Source organism: Cherax quadricarinatus, chromosome 7 (assembly GCF_038502225.1).
Source record: "Cherax quadricarinatus isolate ZL_2023a chromosome 7, ASM3850222v1, whole genome shotgun sequence".
Taxonomy (NCBI): domain Eukaryota; kingdom Metazoa; phylum Arthropoda; class Malacostraca; order Decapoda; family Parastacidae; genus Cherax; species Cherax quadricarinatus.
Window position 1 is genome coordinate 55,164,398 of NC_091298.1, and position 23,437 is coordinate 55,187,834.

The 23,437-nt window shown below is 40.0% G+C and overlaps 1 protein-coding gene across 35 annotated transcripts in view; it reads left to right on the forward strand.

The window, feature by feature from the left end:
* Positions 1-23,437, forward strand: part of LOC128686856 (bromodomain adjacent to zinc finger domain protein 2B) — a 709,144-nt gene that overhangs the window by 542,487 nt on the left and 143,220 nt on the right. For 31 of the 35 annotated variants that reach the window (XM_070082464.1, XM_070082491.1, XM_070082470.1 and 28 more), the window contains one exon: positions 9,900-10,078. In XM_070082464.1, the coding sequence (XP_069938565.1) occupies positions 9,900-10,078 (179 nt within the window). The remainder of the gene's footprint in view (positions 1-9,899; positions 10,079-23,437) is intronic. The other 4 variants (XM_070082474.1, XM_070082489.1, XM_070082476.1 and 1 more) reach the window with 1 other exon arrangement.

The window sequence follows — 23,437 nt, forward strand, 5'->3', positions numbered from 1 at the left end:
TAGAGGGTGGTAGTGATGGTGGTAGAGGGTGGTAGTGATGGTGGTAGCAGTTGTGATAGTGGTAGAAGGTGGTAGTGATGGTGGTAGAGGGTGGTAGTGGTTGTGATAGTGGTAGATGGTGGTAGAAGGTGGTAGTGATGGTGGTAGCAGTTGTGATAGTGGTAGAAGGTGGTATTGATGGTGGTAGAGGGTGGTAGTGGTTGTAATAATGGTAGACAGTGGTAGTGATGGTGGTAGAAGGTGGTAGTGATGGTGGTAGCAGTTGTGATAGTGGATGAAGGTGGTAGTGATGGTGGTAGAGGGTGGTAGTGATTGTGATGATGGTAGAGAGTGCCTTCTTCAGTGATTCAGCGATTCTACCAACTCCTCCAATGTTGTTGGAGTTATATAGGGCTACAGAAAACACTGCTGCCTCAGCTGCTGCTTCACCAACATTATGGACAGCTTATGTTCTCAGTGGCCCTTATACACCCAACAACAACAACACAACACAACACCTCTTGTGACATTTTATTCATTCTAGAGTATGTTCTGTGTTTCTATGTTATTAATATTGTTTATTATGTCATATTAGTTGAATTGTGTTAGATAAATAAGCCATAGAGTTGATATTAGTGTTATATTCTCCAACAATAAACTCGCCTCCCCTCCCTCTGCCCCGTCTGCCATACATCAACAAAAGTCTTCAATAAAGGTAAGTGTGATGTTAACCCTTTGACTGTTTTCTTACGAGCCAATGTTTCTGACGTATATATACTCAATAATTCTAGCGGCTTCAAATCAAGCGGGAGAAAGCTGGTAGGCCCACATGTGAGAGAATGGGTCTGTGTGGTCAGTGTGCACCACATAAAAAAAAATCCTGCAGCACACATTGCATAATGAGAAAAAAAAAAACTGATCGTTTTTTTGGAATAAAACGCCGACTTTGAGGTGTATTTTCGTATAGTATTTATCGTTGTATTCGCGTTTTCATGGTCTTAGGTGATAAGATGGGAAACGTATTACAGAAATAGAGATGATTTTCATTACTTTGACGATGAAAACGACCTTGAAACTGAGCTCAAAGTAGCGGAAATGTTCGATTTTTACCAATGTTCAGGAGTAAATAAATCACACCACACGAAATAAATCACACCACACGTCCAATACACGTCAACTGGGGAGTCAAATATTCTTTCACTAGTGCACTGATATTATTTATACCATTTTTACAATAATGCAGTAGTCTGCATAACAGTAAATTTTGTATTTTTTTGTATGAATAAAAAATCAAAATAGAAAGCAATAATAATGTAAGAGGGGCCTAGTGATGTGACTAATGAACAGAGCATATGTTATTTTAGTGCCATGAATGTCTATCTTGTTTATTCTGGACCCTATTTTGAAATTGGCATCTTCTTTAGTTTGCGTGAAATTGGCCAAATTGCCAATTTCTGACCACCATATTGGGTAGTCCAAATTAGTAAATGGGAGGTTTCTTGTACTCAGCTGATAGATAAAATGAAGTTCTAAAGAAATCGCTATGAGTTTGGTCAACTGGAACAATGGAATTGGCTGAAAATAGGGCTCAAAGTCGGCAAAATCGCTGATACGCCGAGACCGCTAAATTCGCGGGAGCATAATTCCATGAGTTTTCGACCAAATTTTGAACTTTTGGTGTCATTACCATCGGGAAAAAATTCTCTTATCATTTCATAAGAAAAAATATTTTTTTTTTTTTTTCAAAAATTGAGCGACATAGAATGACAGTTTCAGAGAGGGGCCTGAAACAGTCAAAGGTTTAAATGTTCATTTATACATTTTATTAGTGCTTTACATTTATATGACATTCTTTTCTGGATGTAAATCTATATTTAAGCTAGGGAAGTGACCCCTCTTCAAGGGGGGCTCCTTGGCGTGGTGAAGAGGCTCTTGGTCTGAGGAATTAGACCTATCGGTCTTCTTCCTCAGACCGAACCTAATTACCCCCCAATCTCCCCTCCCCTATCCCATCCTCCCCATCCTCCCCTTTTTCCTTTCCTCCTCCTCCTCCCCACTCCTCCCTTTTGCCCTTCCTCTTTTTGTCCTTTGGGATTTCTCCCACAGGCGCGCTAGTTCCTAGGTAGGAGAAAGGACACCGGGGTCCATCCCATTCCGTTGAGGTTTCTTGGCGGTGGCGTAGTTTGCCGTGGAATCTGGATTGCCTAGGGATGTCCCGATCCCTCTCCGGTATCCCGGAGTAGCTTTGGGTGTCTTTTGGGCGACAGGTGTAGCTCTGGAAGCCACCTTTCGGATTCCGGGGGTGGTGGCTGAAGGAGGTATGCTTTGTGGCGGATATCCGGCCGCCCTCTCTTTTGTCCACCGAGGTAGCTCGGCAGATGTGAGGTTGCTATCCCAGATTGCTGGTTTACTGGCATGAAGGGTAGGGTATGGCACGGGTTCCATGCTGCATCTGCGCTACTAGCGGTGTCGAGTCCTCTTGGGCGCGGAGGGAGATTTCTGGCCCTTTCATCCCTCCTAGGAACTATCCCTCCCCGGTCCCCCCTTTTTTTTTCTTTTTTTTATTTTTATTTTCTTTTCTTCTTTCTTTTTTTTTCTTAAAAACAAAAAGAAAGAAGTAACCTAACCATGGCAGCCCTAGTCCATGAACCTGGTACCCCCGGGCCCCTTCTTGATACCGCACCCCGTTCTGACCCCGCCTCGTCTTTGGACCACTCTTCAGACATTCCTCATGCCTCTGTACCTATTGCCGGTGCTGTTTCCTCACCCGCTTCAGGTACTGAGGCCTCGACTGACTCCTTCGATTTATCAGACCTTCGCTCTCCTCTGACTATGCTTCCGGCCTCTCCCTCTACGGTGCGGCAATTTTCAAATCGCCGACCCGTTCCACGTCGGACCAACTCTGGTCCCACGCCTAAACGTCAACGACAATTACCTGCTGATGATACTTCTCCACCTTCACCTTCTCGTTCTTCTCAGAAACGATCGACACGTCCTTCACTACCTTTCCACGCTCAGTTTCAGACTGAACAGTGGACTAAATTCTTCACTTTACGACCAACTTCCTCTACTGCCTATCTTTCTGACCATAGTATTGGCAAGGCACTCCTACGCCATGTTGGTAAAGATATTTCTTTTCATGCTCTTAAGAGCGGTACGCGCATCATTACCGTACAGAATGCTACCCAGGCTCGTGAGCTCTCTCGTCTTACCCATATAGATACTGTTCCTGTCACCCTTGAAAAACATCATTCCCTCAATTCTTGTAGTGGTACCGTTATTCTGCCCCATACCATAGTTCAACAAAATTTCCAGACATGTGGCACCGACATTCTAGAACAGCTGGAACTCCAAGATCTCCCAATCCTCAAGGTAGACACTTACATTCTTCCTGCCCGTGGGCGGAGACGATACCCTAGCAATGTGGCTCGTTTAACTTTTGACAGCCGAGAACTCCCATCCTCCGTTTATATAGCAGGACATCGGTTACAAGTTCGAAAGGTGATCCCTACACCACAACAGTGTAGAAATTGCTGGCGATTTGGCCATCCAGCGAAATATTGCAGATCTATCGCCGAATGCCCAGTCTGTGGTGCCGGTGACCATTCTAATACGTCTTGCAATCGATCTCCCTCTTGCCTTAACTGTCATGAGGCTCACCCTTCGTACTCTCGCCGTTGTCAGGTCTATTTAAACGAGCGGGAAATCCGTTACCTCAAAGAGACAGAAGGTCTCCCTTATGCCATGGCAGTTTCTCATCTCCGCCTCCAAGGGAGACTCCCACGTGTTTCTTATTCCCGTGTTTCAAAACGTCCCCCCACTTCTGGTATCCCATCTTCTACACCCACCTCTGTGGTTACCTCTCCCATAATCACTCCTGTATCTAATCCTTTTGCTGTCCTCGGCTCAGACGTCCCTACTTCAACGCCTCAGTCTAATCTCGCTTCTTCGAGTTCTCTCTTACAAGCCTCAGTATCGACGAGACCTCGTACGACACCTCTTCCCAATCGTCCCTCTACTTCTCAAAAGTCAAAAAAAGGTCCGGTAACACCTCCTACCCATCTTCCACCTCCTCATTTTACCCTCCCTGTCTCTGTCCCTAGTTCTTCCCCTCTCACTGGCTCAGTTACAAGTGCAGAGGTTCACCCTCCTCCTCGTAATGTACCTTCCTCCCCTGTTCCCTCCCAAGTTTCTTCCTCTTCTGCCACCTCCCAGGTTCCTGTCTCTTCTGTCCCCTGCCACGCTTCTCCAGTTCCCTCCACCCTTTCGCCCCCCCCTACCTTGGTACAGTCCAATACAGTTCCAATCTTTACTCATCCTCCCCCTACCATTCCCAATATTGTCTCCCATACGACATCTCTGAATTCCGAAACACTTGAAGCAATCTCTGAATATATTGCAGAGACCAAACCATCAATGGACACTGATCCACCTTCCGCTCTTCCTCTCTCCTCTGCTCCATCTGCGCAACTCCTTTCTTCACAACGCACCGTTCCTTCGCTGCTTGAACATTTTCCACTGCCTCCGCATGTGGACTTTTCTAACCCTTCTAGTCCGTAGGAACCCTTACCTGCGGATTTCAAGTATCTTTATCATTGCCAATCATGGCCTTTTTACAGTGGAATATACGCGGCCTCAGGGGTAATCGGGGTGAGCTTCAGATGTTACTCTCCCAGTTTGCCCCTGTTGGTGTTTGCTTACAGGAACCAAAATTACACTCTGCTGTTATTTCTCACATCTCAGGCTATAATTTATTGTATTCTTCAGATCCTTTTCCTGATGGGACCTTTAATGAAAGTGCCCTTCTTCTCCGCACTGATATTCCGTACCATCAGCTATTTGTTCATACTTCGCTGCATTACACAGCAGCCCGTATCCACTTACATAGGTGGTATACGCTCTGTTCTTTATATCTCTCTCCTTCTCGGGCATTATCTATTCCGGATTTTGCCTTCCTTGTTTCGTCATTACCGCCACCGATTCTGTTACTTGGTGATTTTAATGCCCACCATTTCCTCTGGGGAGGGTCTCACTGTGATTCCCGTGGAATTCAGTTAGAGGCTTTTCTTGCCACCCACCCCCTCCATGTTTTAAATACAGGTACTCACACCCATTTTGATCCTCGGACTCATACTCTCTCTTGCATCGATCTCTCAGTTTGCTCTTCCTCCGCCGCATTAGACTTTACTTGGTCTGTTCTCCCGGACTTACATGACAGTGATCATTTCCCAATCATTCTTACTTCCCCTTCATATTCGCCACCTCTTCGCACCCCACGCTGGCAATTTAATCGGGCAAATTGGAACCTTTACTCACACCTGACTGTTTTTAAAGAGGTTCCTTCTTCGTCCTCCATCGATGAGCTTTTACACCTCTTCTCGTCCTCCGTTTTCACCGCAGCTTCTCATTCTATACCCCAAACTTCGGGCAGGCATTCTCAGAAATGCGTGCCTTGGTGGTCTCCTGCTTGTGCTCGTGCAGTACGTTTGAAACGCGCTGCATGGGGCAGGTACCGGTACAATAGAACCACAGAGCGACTCCTTGATTTTAAACAGAAGCGTGCGATCGCTCGCCGTGTCATCCGTGACGCTAAACGCACTTGCTGGCGAGATTATGTCTCCACCATCACCTCTGCTTCCTCTATGAGTGCAGTCTGGAAAAAAGTACGAAAACTGAGTGGTAAATATTCTCCTGACCCGGCTCCTGTTCTGCGGGTTGCCGGTGTTGATATAGCAAACCCACTAGATGTTGCCAATGAAATTGGCAATCATCTGGTCCGTATTTCTCAGGGACTCCATCTATGCCCCTCATTTCTTTCCTCAAAGTCTGCCAGAGAGTTAGCACCCTTGGACTTTTCTTCTCTCAGAGAAGAACAGTATAATGTGCCTTTTACACTTCAAGAACTGGAGGCAACACTCTCAGCTTGTCGATCATCGGCAGCTGGGCCCGACGACATTCATATTCGTATGCTACAACATTTACATCAGTCAGCCCTTGCAGTCCTATTACACCTTTACAATCTTATTTGGTCACAAGGAGTTCTTCCACAGCTGTGGAAATCCGCCATTGTTCTCCCTTTCCGCAAACCAGGCACTACGGGACATGAAACCTCCCACTATCGTCCCATTGCTCTTACCAGTGCAGTTTGCAAAGTAATGGAACGTCTAGTAAATAGACGTTTAGTGTGGTATTTAGAGACACACAACAGTCTCTCCACTCGTCAATATGGCTTTCGTAAGGGACGTTCTACCATAGACCCCTTACTGCGCTTGGATACGTATGTTCGTAATGCCTTTGCGAATAACCACTCAGTTATTGCCATATTTTTTGACCTTGAGAAGGCATATGACACAACTTGGAGGTATAATATTTTAGCCCAAGCCCACTCCTTAGGCCTTCGAGGCAATCTACCATCCTTCCTTAAGAACTTTTTAACTGACAGGCATTTCCGTGTTCGGGTTAATAATGTGCTCTCCCCGGACTTTGTCCAAGCTGAAGGTGTCCCCCAGGGATGTGTTCTGAGCACAACACTTTTTCTCCTTGCTATTAATGATTTGGCCTCTAGTCTTCCATCAAATATTTGGTCATCACTCTATGTTGATGACTTCGCTATTGCCTGTGCAGGCGCTGACTGTCACCTCCTTACAGTTTCTCTCCAGCATGCAGTCGACCGTGTTTCCAATTGGGCCACCACACATGGGTTTAAATTTTCCAGCACTAAAACCCACCAAATCACTTTCACTAGACGCTCTGTCATCTCTGATCATCCTTTGTACCTCTATGGCTCACGTATCCCTGAACGTGATACAGTCAAGTTTCTGGGCCTCCTCTTTGATCGTAGGTTATCCTGGAAACCTCACATTACCTCTCTGAAGGCAACTTGTCACAGCCGGCTGAACCTTCTTAAAACCCTTGCTCATCTTTCGTGGGGAGCTGATCGTCGAACCCTCCTTCACCTACATTCCACCCTTATTTTATCGAAACTTGATTATGGTGACCAGATCTATTCAGCGGCATCTCCTGCTACTCTCTCTAGCCTTAACCCCATTCATCACCAAGGATTACGTTTATGCCTTGGTGCTTTTCGCTCTTCCCCTGTCGAAAGCCTCTATGCAGAAGCGAACGTTCCATCCTTATCCGATCGCCGTGATGCCCATTGCCTGCGCTACTATGTACGCTCTCATGATCTCCGCAATCCTTCCATTTATAGAATGGTCACTGATATTAGTAGACATTCTTTATTTGTTCGCCGCCCCTGCTTACTCCGTCCCTTCTCTCTTCGCCTTCATTCGCTCTTGTCTTCTCTTCAACTACCACCTTTCTATGTACATGTAGCATCTCACTTTTCCCTACCCCCCTGGGAGGTCCCAGCTGTTCGAGTCTGTTCTTTCTCCCTCCCTTGCTCGAAAGCCCAACTGTCTACGGTCGCTTCCCGCTCTCTTTTTCTTGACCACTTTCACTCTCATTCTCATGCCATTGCTGTGTACACAGATGGCTCTAAGTCTTCTGACGGCGTAGGATTCGCAGCAGTGTTTCCGGACAGCGTCGTACAAGGGCATTTACTATCTTCAGCTAGTATTTTTACTGCTGAATTATATGCCATCCTTACAGCACTTATCCGTATTGCATCTATGCCTGTGTCATCATTTGTGGTTGTCTCAGACTCCCTTAGTGCTTTACAGGCTATACAAAAATTTGATACACCTCACCCCTTAGTCCTCCGTATCCAACTTTGGCTACGCCGCATCTTTACTAAGCATAAAGATATTGTTTTTTGTTGGGTCCCTGGTCATGTTGACGTACAGGGCAATGAACAGGCAGACACTGCTGCGCGGTCAGCAGTACATGACCTACCAGTTTCTTACAGAGGTATTCCATGTACGGACTATTTTGCTGTAATATCTTCCCACCTTCACACCCGTTGGCAACAACGTTGGTCTACTATGCTCGGCAACAAACTTCAGTCTATTAAACCGAGTATAGGTTACTGGCCGTCTTCTTATCACCAGTGTCGAGGTTGGGAGACTACTCTCTCCCGTCTTCGCATTGGCCATACTCGTCTTACTCATGGATATCTCATGGAGAGGCGTCTTGCTCCTCTCTGTGAGAATTGCCAAGCTCCATTATCAGTCAGCCACATTCTGTTGGACTGCCCACTTTATCAACGAGCACGCAGAATTTACCTCTGTCGTCGTCTTCGCCCCGCTGCTCTCTCTTTACCTTCCCTTCTCGCTGATGGACCCACCTTTCATCCGGACTCTCTTATTGACTTTTTGACAACGACTGACTTACTTCACAAATTCTGATACTTTCAGCCCTTTCTACTTGTATCTCTTGCTACCCTCTACCCCCGTACTATCCCCTGCCCCGCTGTTTTCTGTAACCTGCTGATCATCCCCCCTCCCTCCTGCCATCCAATTCCCTTGCTTCCTTCCCTACCCTGCAGCGCTGTATAGCCCTTGTGGCTTAGCGCTTCTTTTTGATTATAATAATAATAGGGAAGTGACCCCTGAAGTGACCTAGAGTCCTTATGGAGGGGGATTCCTCTTCCAAACAATATCCTCTCTTCCCTCTCTCCTCCTCCCTGTCTTCCATTCATCAACAACAGCTTTCAATAAAGTAACTGTCATGTTGAATGTACATTCTTTTGTGTATGTAAATCTATCTTTAAGGTAAAAAAAAGAATTGTTGTTGATACTTCTGGGTGTCTGGAACGAATTAATTGGATTTACATTATTTCTTATGGAGAAAATGGATTTGCAAATCGTCAATTTTGATAATGTCACTCTCTCTGGAACGGATTAATTACGAAAAACTGTATATCATATGAAAATCTTTTTATTTTGATGTTTCATCTACATGAGGCTTTATCAAGTGTGATAAAGTCTCTTGAAGGTGAGACATATTAATAGTCTCTTTTTTTACGGTGTGTCTTTTTAACCACTTTGTAGCTTCTGGACCACAGGGTGACCTAAGATTTGTTGTTTTTTTGCCAGGGCAGATAGAACACTCTTAATGTGAGAAAATTGTGAATTAGGAACTGTTATTGTCAGCACTGAGGATCAGAGCAATGAGAATGACTAAGATTTACAGTGAGCACAATACGAATCTTCATAGGTGATCTCCTCAAATCCCACCTGATCATCACTTTGAACTGTTGGAAAAAGACCTTGTATCATGGTCTGTGAATTTAGTGAAGGTCATTACTTGAACTAGGTACTACGTAGGGGTCCCTATTCACCTGTAGAGATGTACCTCCAGCACCATCCAAGAATGGAGGAAGAATTCAATCTCTCTGATGGTAGACACATCCAGACCATTCCAGGAAGGAAAGTACACCCAAATCACATCCAGACTCATCTAGGAAGGCAATGTTCATCCAGATATGGAAGGATATGGGTATCCTTGATCTCTAAGCAGAAGAACCCTCTACTGCTTTAAGATTGTTGCATAAGCCCAAGTGCCAGGTTTGTGCCAAACCCAGTAAAGGTAGCACAATATAATAGGAAAGCAATTAAAAAATTATCCTCACACATCTTGATCACTATTCCACCCTACCTTTCTCTTTGCCTTCAGATGTTCATGCACTAACTCTGACTTATATCCTGTGCTATGTTATATCCTATCCTTATGTTATGAATTATTGTACATGTTCACTGTTATACATAAATATTACTGTACTGTACTAATTGAGTTTTACTTGTATCCAGATCTTTTGCAATAGTAATTATAATTCTTTCAAGTTTTCTTGGTTTTAGACCAGGCCAGTGGGACAATTTTGTTTGTTTCAGTGAATGCCTTTTAATAAAATTGTTCTTATACAGAGAATGTTTTACTTTATTTTATTATTATACAGTTAATATACTACATAGTGATTTAGTAGTAGAAGTCATTCTTTATAATTTCTTTATCTTTTGCAGTATCTGGAGAAGAATGGTATAATGGAAGTCACCAGAGATAACTTCAGTTTCTCAAGTAAAATACCAATTGGAGACTACATTGATGCCAACACCCAGAAGCGCCACTCAGAAAATGAAGTCCGTGAGAGCATCCAACAAATTCGCCTGCAGAAAGGGTACAGGCCAATACGTAAAAATGAGTGAGTAACAGTTAGCAAAAGCCAAGTGAAGTATGAAAGAATAACTTTGAAAAGTTAGTACAATAATCTTCCGCATAACAACCAATAGGCTTACATAAATTTTCTTCGCAAACAAACATACAGATATGAACAGATTTGTTTGGCGCTTATAATGCCTCATATAATGACCTCTTGTAAGGACTTCCATTTCAGTCAGACACTGTTAATATGGAAGAGTCAGGACATGAGGCATTCTGAAGTAAACCAAAAACCAGTTCAGAATAAACAAAAACGTAGGCAAAGAAAAAAAAATGGTACCTACTATTGATGGCAACTGTTGTCCTCTTTCAAGTACACACACTTGTATAGTGTACATCATGTGGAGGAGTATTCCCATTAGGAAATATGGAATTGCACCATAATGTATTCAGTAGTGGTTTCTGATGAAATTAATGATTGGCACATCATTGTTTTGTCTGTATGCAGGTCACTTGGTACTGCAACATTAGCTGGCTTAGTATTTCTTTTTCTCTCTCTCTCTAATTCAAGAGTGTAAATCACGTACAATATTAAGTTTATAAGATGAAAATCTAGCATTTCTAATTCTTGTTCCATGAAAAGTTAAATAGTAACATTAAGCAGCATTGCTGTGTGCTCTGTGTCCATCCTAATATGGCTGATTGACCACCAGCTTTCTAATATTGGCTTCAGTGGTGCGATGCCTTGCAGCTGTGGTGGAGCTAGTTGCCAGATACACAGCTTCAGTAGGATCTGGTAGAGTCAATGGCTGGTTTTTGAATAGATCTAGAAAATTTTGACAAACATTACAGAGATCCAGTAAACTGAAAACAGAAGCTGAGGAAAAAAACTTGAATATTTTTTCCTGTTAACCATTCTGGAACATAGCAATTTGTGTACCAGTTTGTAGGTGTACATAATAAAGATATACCATTGATGATGAATTCTGAGAGTTTTCTACTGTCAGAGACTGGCTATGGGCCAGATGTTACACTATAATTTTAAAAACAAGGTAGTTTACTTGAAGTTTACCTGAAGTTGCCACCAGAGGTCATCACCCCTGTGGCTTAGTCCCAGACCAGTATATAAAAAATTTGGGTTCACTAAATACACACACACACACTAAATGATAATATATATAATACACAGTATAATACATATAGTAGATGATCAATTAAGAGTGCAGTTAGACTATGCAATATTGTCTTTACACAATTAAAAAATGTAGCGGGGAAAAATAGAGCATGGGCGGTGATAAATATTGCTCACCATAAATTTAAATAAATTAGTACACTAATGCAGGAAATTTAGGTACCACAGCTCCTTCCACAATTTTTTTTCAATCTACTTGCTTGGCCATGAACAGTTACCCCTAAGCCCTGAGCTTTCCCTCTTTGTTAAGTGAGACCAAGTCTTGTCCACCAGACTACACTATTCTTATCTAACTCATGTTTTTTTCAAATTTATATATTGTAACTTATGAATGATTTATTTATATGAAACACTTTCATCTGTGAGGTGGTGGGGAATGTTGAAGTTGGAGAGTCATTTGAATTGTGATGTCTGTGCTGTACTTTAGGACTTTAGGCAAGACAGCTATTGAATAAACAGTGTTTGCTTTTTTGGGTCACCCTACCTTAGTGGGAGACATTCATTGTGATAAAAACCTGTATAAAAAGAGTTTAAATAGAATATTTAGTTACTAATACCAAGAATAATGTATACCAAGATTATTGTACAGTGTTATACTTAAACTGTAATTACACATTCCCTTATCTTTAACAGTGGTGTACGTATTCTAGCTGTACTTGTCCAGTTGTTGAAAATATTGGTGATCGATAATAAAGAGTGAAAAAGTGCTTAAACTAGACAGGTTATAGTGAAGGTATAGTATGTATCTTCACCTAGGCACTACTTTGACATCAGCTGACTCAACAAACACATTGCATATTCTAGGAAGAGTGTCTGTTTTGCACTCAGCAGATGGAGGATTGAGCCTCACCATGTCTTGAATGACTCACATGGGTTTAATGCTTAACATGAATTATTTAATTTAAATAGCTAATAAAATTAGGGAAGATGTAAAGGGTAGTCTCCTGCCTGCTGATGTCCCTGTTATATTATCATTTTATCAACAGTAATGCCTGCACATTAACCCTTTGACTGTTTCGGTCGTATATATACGTCTTACGAGCCAATGCGTTTGACGTATATATTATAACTCAAAAATTCTAGCGGCTTCAAATCAAGCAGGAGAAAGTTGGTAGGCCCACATGTGAGAGAGGGTCTGTGTAGTCAGTGTGCACAGTATAAAAAAAATCCTGCAGCAGGCAGTGCATAATGAGAAAAAAAACTCCGACCGTGTGTTTGGATTAAAACGCCGACTTTGAGGTGTATTTTCGTATAGAATTTATGGTTGTATTCTTGTTTTCTTGGTCTCATTTGATAGAATGGAAAACATATTATAGAAATAGAAGTGATTTTGATTGGTTTTATTATGAAAAGGATCTTGAAATGGAGCTCAAAGTGGCAGAAACGTTCGATTTTTGCCGATGTTCAAGAGTAAACAAATGATGTCATTATTCAATAAATGTCCAACTAGCCATTCTGATATGCAGTCACGAATGGGTTGACATTACTTATACAATTATTACAATATTGCAGTAGTCTGCATAACAGTAAATCTTCTATTTTTTGTGTAAATAAAAATTCAAAATAGAAAGCAAGAGTATTATAAGAGGGGCCTGGAGAAGTGACTGATGAACAGAGAAAATACTATTTTAGTGCCAGGAATGTCTGCATTGTTCATTCTGGATCCTATTTTGAAATTGACATATTTTTTAATTTGCATGAAGTTGGCCAAATTGCCAATTTCTGACCACCTTATTGGGTTGTTGAAATTGGTAAATGGGCAGTTTCTTGTACTCAGTCGATAGAACAAATGGAGTTCTAAAGAAATAGCTATGAGTTTGGTTGGCTGGAACAGTGGAATTGGCCAAAAATAGGGCTCAAAGTGGGCAAAATCACCGATGCGTAAATGTCGCCGAGGTCGCTAACTTTGCGAGAGTGTAATTCCATAAGTTTTCCATCAAATTTCGTACTTTGGTGTCATTATCATCAGGAAAAGATTTTCTGTCATTTCATGAGAGTTTTTTTTTTTTTTCAAATATTTTGCGACACCAGGAGACACTTCAAGATTTGGGGTTGCAACAGTCAAAGGGTTAAAGGAAGGGGTTGGAAAATTGGCAATTTGGAGGGACATCTAAGCTGTTGTATCTGAGTGCCTCTGCAAAGACAGTGATTATGTATGAAAGTGTTGAAAGATGATGAAGTTTTTTCTTTCTTTTTGGGTTTTTCTTTTTGGGTCACGCTGCCTTAATGGGAAACGCCCAACGTGTTAAAAAAAAAAAAACAGTAATGTCTTGAAGGTGGAGTTGGGGACGTTTCATTTTCCTACCGACTCTAGCTTTGGTTTGGGCCAAAGTATATGGTGTTGCTTTATCTTCTACTAAACACAACATTTTTAGTCCTCATGTATAAATCATACAAAAGGAAAGTTGTACAAATAATTCAGATATGTATTGAAGAGTTAGGTAACAGTAGAAATCTGTAGTCACTCAATACTGCTGAGAGCCAAAGCCATAGTCTTCTTTCTCCATGTCTCCCAGACACAGTCTTATATACCATCATTTTTGTATAAGTGTGGTGAGTTTCTATATATTTGGTATGAAAATGTGGCTTTATTTTCTTTACTTTGATTTTATCATCTTCATTTATCTTTGGTATATTTTTGTTTGGTATAGGTGTGGCGAATTCCAGTGTGTTTGGTATGATTTGGTAAAGATATGTGCGATATTTTTACATTTCTTGGCATCCAGAGAGTGTATGAGCAATGATAAACCTCCCTTTATTTAACTCACCCCTGTAGGCCCACATTAACTTCACTCACTCTTCAAATTATGACTAACGAAATATAAAGTAAGATAAATTGTGTTATTTTTAAGGTATTAGGATACTATTGTAAAATTATTTTGGGGACATTTTTGAAGCTCTGGAATGTAATCCTATTTTTCCCATATGTTCATAAGATTATTTAAAGGTAAATTAAATTACATGACAATTTTTAGGGTCATAATTGCACTCTAATTGATGGTCTGCTGTACTAAAAGTATGATGCATTTGATCAATAAACAACTGAGAAAAATGAAAAAAATCGGTCTTTTATTTCTAATTAAGCAAAATATTATTTTGCTTGATTTAAAATATTTTTACCTTCAAAATATGAGCATGCTATGCATTTACTAAACAGTAATATATAAAATAAGAAATGCAGTTTTTAAAAGAGAGAGAAGTATTCAATTTCAAATAGTACTATTAACATAATTATATTTTGCACTTTGTTTACTTGCATATGTTTATTCCACATGTACAGGCTTTTGTTGCCTGCCAAATCCTTGTGTTAATGAATGGATTTACTTGTATTATTGGAAATTGTTTTCCCAGAGCACATCTTGATTATAACATGGGGTATCTATGGAGAAATGGGGTTCACTAAGTGCAGAAATTGCTTAGCGACCATTTTCTCTGGAACAGTCTAGTTGCTAAGCGGAGGATTACTGTACATGACTGAAAAGAGTTTTATTTGCTACTAGATAGGGTGAGGGATGAGACATTAGATACTACAAACTATTGTAGCAAGAGTACTAGTATTAGGTAAATGATGAATGGAATGCAATGTGGTAGATGGAGTATGATGAAACCACATGTTGGTGAAACAGAGGGGGAATTAAGTGAGTATGTAGTGTACATGCACACAAATAGGAAATTGCTTGTATATATGCACACCCTTATATTATCTCTCACTCTGACACTCGTACCACTAAAATGAATTTTCAGTGATGGTCCAGATGACTTTACCCGCATTTACACAATTCTACACATCCATACCACCAAGGGATAACCTCAGCTACAAACCCAGATCTTGACTTGCGACCATTTATTCCTATCTTTTCATCTCCCATTCCCTTCCTCATTCCTCTTGCTCCTTTTTCTTTCCTTTCCTTTCCATCTTGAAAAAATCAGGAATCTTACCTGCATTACCTCCTTTGATAGTTTTTTCCAGGAATTAGTATCAGGAATAGATTTATGATTACTTTTTATGAGGTTTTGGGATAACATTATTTATCAGGTTTTTCCTGTTTGTTATAATCAGGCAAATTAATACCTGACAAAAGTAAAGAAATGAACTTGAGAGACTGGGAAAGGCGACTTTGATAAAGTGGGGCCTGAAAGAGTGAATGAAAAATAATACTGTAAAGAAATCAGGTAGGGCAACACATTGGACTAACCATTTCTCCAAATTTGTCCTCTGAGATGCATGTAAAGCATAATATTAGTAACACATACTAAGCTAGCAAAAATATAAATAACCTTCAGAAATATGTGCTATTTATAGAAACTTCTAGACTGTCATATCTTTGTGACTCTGGCAAGACAGTGATAGTGTAAATGATGGTGAAAGTGTTTCTTTTTGGGTCACCTTGCCTCGTGTTTCTTTTTTGGGTCACCCTGCCAGTGTATTTAAAAAATAATAATAATTATAATAATAGGTAGTAGGTTGGTAGACAGCAACCACCCAGGGAAGTACTACCATCCTGCCAGATGACTGTGAAACAGAAACCTGTAACTGTTTTGCATGATGGTAGGATTGCTGGTGTCTTTTTCTATCTCATAAACATGCTAGATAACAGGGATATCTTGCTACTCCTACTTACACTTTGATCACACTTCACAGACATACACATGCATATATATATATATATATACATACATATCTAGGTTTTTCTCCTTTTTCTAAATAGCTCTTGTTCTTCTTTATTCCTTCTATTGTCCATGGGGAAGTGGAAAAGAATCTTTCCTCCGTAATCCATGCGTGTCGTATGAGGCGACTAAAATGCTGGGAGCAATGGGTTAGTAACCCCTTCTCCTGTAGACATTTACTAAAAAAGAGAAGAAGAAAAACTTTATAAAACTGGGATGCTTGAATGTGCGTGGATGTAGTGCAGATGACAAGAAACAGATGATTGCTGATGTTACGAATGAAAAGAAGTTGGATGTCCTGGCCCTAAGCGAATCAAAGCTGAAGGGGGTAGGGGAGTTTCGGTGGGGGAAAAAAAATGGGATTAAATCTGGAGTATCTGAGAGAGTTAGAGGTAAGGAAGGGGTAGCAGTAATGTTGAAGGATCAGTTATGGAAGGAGAAAAGAGAATATGAATGTGTAAATTCAAGGATTATGTGGATTAAAGTAAAGGTTGGATGCGAAAAGTGGGTCATAATAAGCGTGTATGCACCTGGAGAAGAGAGGAATGTAGAGGAGAGAGAGAGATTTTGGGAGATATTAAGTGAATGTATAGGAACCTTTGAACCAAGTGAGAGAGTAATTGTGGTAGGGGACCTGAATGCTAAAGTAGGAGAAACTTTTAGAGAGGGTGTGGTAGGTAAGTTTGGGGTGCCAGGTGTAAATGATAATGGGAGCCCTTTGATTGAACTTTGTATAGAAAGGGGTTTAGTTATAGGTAATACATATTTTAAGAAAAAGAGGATAAATAAGTATACAAGATATGATGTAGGGCAAAATGACAGTAGTTTGTTGGATTATGTATTGGTAGATAAAAGACTGTTGAGTAGACTTCAGGATGTACATGTTTATAGAGGGGCCACAGATATATCAGATCACTTTTTAGTTGTAGCTACAATGAGAGTAAAAGGTAGATGGGATACAAGGAGAATAGAAGCATCAGGGAAGAGAGAGGTGAAGGTTTATAAACTAAAAGAGGAGGCAGTTAGGGTAAGATATAAACAGCTATTGGAGGATAGATGGGCTAATGAGAGCATAGGCAATGGGGTCAAAGAGGTATGGGGTAGGATTAAAAATGTAGTGTTCGAGTGTTCAGCAGAAGTTTGGGGTTACAGGAAGGTGGGTGTGGGAGGGAAGAGGAGCGATTGGTGGAATGATGATGTAAAGAGAGTAGTAAGGGAGAAAAAGTTAGCATATGAGAAGTTTTTACAAAGTAGAAGTGATGCAAGGAGGGAAGAGTATATGGAGAAAAAGAGAGAGGTTAAGAGAGTGGTGAAGCAATGTAAAAAGAGAGCAAATGAGAGAGTGGGTGAGATGTTATCAACAAATTTTGTTGAAAATAAGAAAAAGTTTTGGAGTGAGATTAACAAGTTAAGGAAGCCTAGAGAACAAATGGACTTGTCAGTTAAAAATAGGAGAGGAGAGTTATTAAATGGAGAGTTAGAGGTATTGGGAAGATGGAGGGAATATTTTGAGGAATTGTTAAATGTTGATGAAGTTAGGGAAGCTGTGATTTCGTGTATAGGGCAAGGAGGAATAACATCTTGTAGGAGTGAGGAAGAGCCAGTTGTGAGTGTGGGGGAAGTTCGTGAGGCAGTAGGTAAAATGAAAGGGGGTAAGGCAGCCGGGATTGATGGGATAAAGATAGAAATGTTAAAAGCAGGTGGGGATATAGTTTTGGAGTGGTTGGTGCAATTATTTAATAAATGTATGGAAGAGGGTAAGGTACCTAGGGATTGGCAGAGAGCGTGCATAGTTCCTTTGTATAAAGGCAAAGGGGACAAAAGAGAGTGCAAAAATTATAGGGGGATAAGTCTGTTGAGTATACCTGGTAAATTGTATGGTAGAGTTATTATTGAAAGAATTAAGAGTAAGACGGAGAATAGGATAGCAGATGAACAAGGAGGCTTTAGGAAAGGTAGGGGGTGTGTGGACCAGGTGTTTACAGTGAAACATATAAGTGAACAGTATTTAGATAAGGCTAAAGAGGTTTTTGTGGCATTTATGGATTTGGAAAAGGCATATGACAGGGTGGATAGGGGGGCAATGTGGCAGATGTTGCAGGTGTTTGGTGTAGGAGGTAGGTTACTGAAAGCAGTGAAGAGTTTTTACGAGGATAGTGAGGCTCAAGTTAGAGTATGTGGGAAAGAGGGAGATTATTTCCCAGTAAAAGTAGGCCTTAGACAAGGATGTGTGATGTCACCGTGGTTGTTTAATATATTTATAGATGGGGTTGTAAGAGAAGTAAATGCGAGGGTCTTGTCAAGAGGCGTGGAGTTAAGAGATAAAGAATCACACATAAAGTGGGAGTTGTCACAGTTGCTCTTTGCTGATGAGTCTGTGCTCTTGGGAGATTCTGAAGAGAAGTTGCAGAGGTTGGTGGATGAATTTGGTAGGGTATGCAAAAGAAGAAAATTAAAAGTGAATACAGGAAAGAGTAAGGTTATGAGGATAACAAAAAGATTAGGTGATGAAAGATTGGATATCAGATTGGAGGGAGAGAGTATGGAGGAGGTGAATGTATTCAGATATTTGGGAGTGGACGTGTCAGCGGATGGGTCTATGAAAGATGAGGTGAATCATAGAATTGATGAGGGGAAAAGGGCGAGCGGTGTACTTTGGAGTCTTTGGAGACAAAGAACTTTGTCCTTGGAGGCGAAGAGGGGAATGTATGAGAGTATAGTTTTACCAACGCTCTTATGTGGGTGTGAAGCATGGGTGATGAATGTTGCGGCGAGGAGAAGGCTGGAGGCAGTGGAGATGTCATGTCTGAGGGCAATGTGTGGTGTGAATATAATGCAGAGAATTCGTAGTTTGGAAGTTAGGAGGAGGTGCAGGATTACCAAAACTGTTGTCCAGAGGGCTGAGGAAGGGTTGTTGAGGTGGTTCGGACATGTAGAGAGAATGGAGCAAAACAGAATGACTTCAAGAATGTATCAGTCTGTAGTGGAAGGAAGGCGGGGTAGGGGTCGGCCTAGGAAAGGTTGGAGGGAGGGGGTAAAGGAGGTTTTGTGTGCGAGGGGCTTGGACTTCCAGCGGGCATGCGTGAGCGTGTTTGATAGAAGTGAATGGAGACAAATGGTTTTTAATACTTGATGTGCTGTTAGAGTGTGAGCAAAGTAACATTTATGAAGGGGTTCAGGGAAACCGGCAGGCCGGACTTGAGCCCTGGAGATGGGAAGTACAGTGCCTGCACTCTGAAGGAGGGGTGTTAATGTTGCAGTTTAAAAACTGTAGTGTAAAGCACCTTTCTGGCAAGACAGTGATGGAGTGAATGATAGTGAAAGTTTTTCTTTTTCGGGCCACCCTGCCTTGGTGGGACTTGGCCAGTGTGTTAATAAAATAAAAAATATAATAATAAAAATACTAACAGTAACTAATATGTGCCACAAAAGCTATTCAATCAGAGAGCAAAACCAAGAAAAAAAAGCAGCATATTTAAAGAGGTACTTTAGCAAAGAGATACGAGCTGTGAAGAAAGAAGGTGAGAAGAAGATATTCTTTATCTCGAAGAATGAAGAAGGGATATGATCACTCCATACAGAGTATGGAGGCCACACTGCACATGCAACTAATCTACAGTTGCATGTGCAGTGCAGTAAGATAGAGAGGGGCAACAATGAAGCTGAAGTTAAATAAGTTTGCATCACTTAGTCAAAAGTTAGATTCAAGAGTTAAAAGTTCAACCCTCACAAATTTAAATAGATAATTACTCTAACACAGCAAGGAGCTAGTAACCACTTCTTCTGTATAAATTACTAAATTTAAAAAGAGAAACTTTAGTTTTTCTTTTTGGGCCACCCCGCCTCGGTGGGATGCAGCCAGTTTGTTGAAAGAAGAAGAATTACTCTAAGACATTTTTTGAAAAAACAAAACAAAAAAAATAAATATTGTGTGCCAGAAAACCATAGCTGATTATCTCTAAACACATTGAAATTTTGGTAATTGATTAAATAGAATTTTGGAGAATTTAGATTTATAAATTTTTGGTGTACTGTATATGATTGATTTTTCTTTTTTTGTGGTTGTTCAGATGAAGGATGTTGCATCTAGTTAATGACCTTGTTAGACTCAAGGTGTGAGTGTTGTGGTGTGCGATGGTGGTACTAGCGTATAGTGATGCTAATGAGTGTGGATGGAAGTATGAAAAGTATGTATGAGGTCTGAACATCTTTTATTCATTTGTCCATAAAAATGTTTTCTCTCTAAATTTAGGTTCCATTAAGGCCCACTGCTAATATTTGTTTTCAGAATTCCTTACTAGATTTATAAGGTTTTTTCTTGATGCCACTTTCCATAAAAATTTCATATTATTTAAATTCTGGTCTTAATCACATACTGTATGTACAGTAGATAGAGGCTGTATTCAGTGTTAGTATTAATACTGTCATGATTCTTTTTGTTTAAGTTTAAAACAAATACATTTGGAGTTTAATAGAGGTAGCTGTACTTGAAAAACTTTCTCAAGATAGGCCTCACACCATGGTTTGCAGAACTTTTAAGTGCACAATAAGGGAAAGGAAAAAAAAATACTCTGCATGTACTTTGCATATGTTGAATGTTCCTATTGCATTTTTTTTGTATCCTACATGGGTCAAGAATTTGAATATGAATTAGTAGTGATCTCATGATACCTAACTAAATACAGTATTACTTTGAAGTAGGTGTCAAGAATATTTAACTTGAATGTGAGCTTCTTTCTCTTGAATTTTGTGCACATAAATAAATCTTTGTGTTACTGATTTCATCTCCGACGTTTGCTAAATAAAGGGCCTCTTTTTGCTTATGAGATTTCGTTCATAGTGAGCTTTATGTATTGTGAAACTGATCTAACTGATGTACGATATTTAATTACTTCGTATATAAATTAAAGAAAATCTTAACATAATATAACTTTTTCTAAATTAACCTACTGTATAATAATTAAAATTATACTAATTTAACTACAACTAAATCAGTCCTAGCCTAAGCCTAATGTAATCAAACTTTTAAACTTTTAAACTTTTAAACGTAACTTTAAACTTATCCTACCTTTGTCATTGATATACCTGTGAAGAGTTTAGAGACTTTTCCTGCTTGTGTATTCTGGCCGTGGGTTGGGCTTGTCTGATGCTTGCCTGGACAACCAGGCTGTTACTGCTGGCAGCCTGCTGACCCACATATCCATCACAGCCAGATTGATCTGACACTTGTTTTGGCATTGTTTCTGATATCTTATGATAGAATATTAAACAGTCTGGGGCTACAGATGTTGAAAAGCTGTTCTCTTAGTGTACCCATGACTGTGTGCAGATTTGGAACCAGGCCCTCAAGTACCTTCCTCATGTATATCATTATGTATCCCTCTGCTGTATAGCCCTTGTGGCTTAGCACTTCTTTTTGATCATAATAATATGTATCCCTCTCTTCTCCACTTCAGCAAGTATGCATTTAGGACTTTAAGGTATTTCCAGTAATTTAAAAACTTTATTGGCTCTATGCAGTCTATAAATGATCTCTGTATCTGTTCCAGCTCTGATATCTTTTGTGCTCTGAAAGGAGCCGTCAACACTGAAAAATACTGGTTCATGTTGTTTAGGTTATGTTGGTCTATAAAGTTTGTAATTTGATGTTTCATCACTCTTTCAAAGACTTATGATTGTTTCATAATAGTGCTCTACTACCCTCTTTATGTGCAAGAGCTATTAATGCACTCTTTAAGGTCTCTGGGATTTCATCTACATCTAAACTCTTCCTCCAAAGAATATTGAGTGCTCATGTTAGTGATATTTTGTACTTCTTTATCGATACAAAATTATTTGAATTTGGTCCAGGTGCTGCATGAGTGGGCATGTTTTCTCTTTCCTTTTTGAGTACTGGAGGATTTGTATTTATGAAAGTTACGTGATATGTGTGACCTTTAGGATAATGAGAAATTTTTTTGCATTGTCCACCCTACTTTTGTTTAACAGGTTGCTAAATATTGATTTTTATTAGTCTTTTTGAATTTTGCCCATTTCTTTTTCATCATCAATGTATGAATCTCCTGGCACAATTCTATATTTTGGATTTTGCATATGTATAGAATATTTATGGTTTCTAGCACTATCCTTGACAGCTTTTTGTTCCCTTTGTCTGTCTCCCTTCTGATATGAAAGGTTAAGTTTTTGTTGTAACTCAATAATTTCTCAGCTAAGGCTACCTTTCATTCATTTCGATGTATACACCTTTTTAAGAAGTTCGGTAACCCTTTTTCTTTGTCATTCTTTTATGCTCCCTTTATTTGATCTTTTAGGCTTTCTGAGCAATATATACAGTATTTTGCACAGACCTTGTATGCTTCTGTATTCATCTTTTCCAAGCACTGGTGAGGGTTTAGAGTGCTCATGACTGTTTCCCAGGGTATGTCTGATACTTCTTTACTTATTTCGTCCTAATCGATTCTCTGATTATTGAAGTTAAATACACTGAACATACCTTCTCGAATACTATTTCTGAAGTTTTCCATTCCTTCATTTATACTTGTTTGTATGTCTGTGATGTAATCAGAATATCTTTTATTTGTAGTTATCATGTTTCTGATTATATCTTCATTGTTCATGAAGATCAAGTCCAGTATATTTTCAGTTCTAGTGAGTTCTGTAATCTGTTGCTTCAAGGCAAACTTTTCACAAAGCCCCATTAGCTTTCTAGTATGTATCTATTGAACTAGTGCACTTCCAGGAACTATTTCTAGTGCAATGTTGTGATACACCATTTTTCATTTCAGTTTGGACGTGATACACCATTTTTCATTTCAGTTTTGGGTGATAGAAATCTCGTAGGATATTATTTGGGGTAGGATTTTCAAGGTTTTCAAGGGATCTATCTATTTTCCTTATTTGTTTCATGAACTCAGGCATTGCTGATGGTGGTTTATATATAATGATAATCACTAGATTCTTGATCTCCACTTTAATACCCAGTACTTCTACTGTATCATATATCAATTTCAACAGTTCCATGAAACATGATGCGGTTTTCACATAGAGACCTACTTCTCCCTGTAACCTGTTCACACTGTCACATCTATAAACATTGTAGTTTTTCACCCTTATCTCCTCATTCAAAACATCCCTTGTAAATGTTTCTGTAAATGCTCCGAACAGTGCATTTGCTTACGTGAGGAACCCACTTACATAGTTAACTTCTTTACTTCATTTGTGTTTAATCCCTAAAGAGGATATACCATTTGGAATGTGATGCCTCTAGTGTTGTATCATCCTGTAGTCTGGCTCTGTGTGTACATATTCCTAGTCTCTCCAGTACTCATAATGTGGGCTGATGCATGTTTGGTATTGACGTGTGTGAATAACACACAATATGCAGGCTGAGGTAGTTACTGTATGGCATTTCAATGTCATCTCAATAAATCCATTGGCTGCATTTTGTGTCTTATTCATATACTTATCAGTATATTTTACCATTGATAGGCCTTGGTGTGTGATTTGCCGTGTTGCATTGCCACCTGTTTATGTATTCCCTGT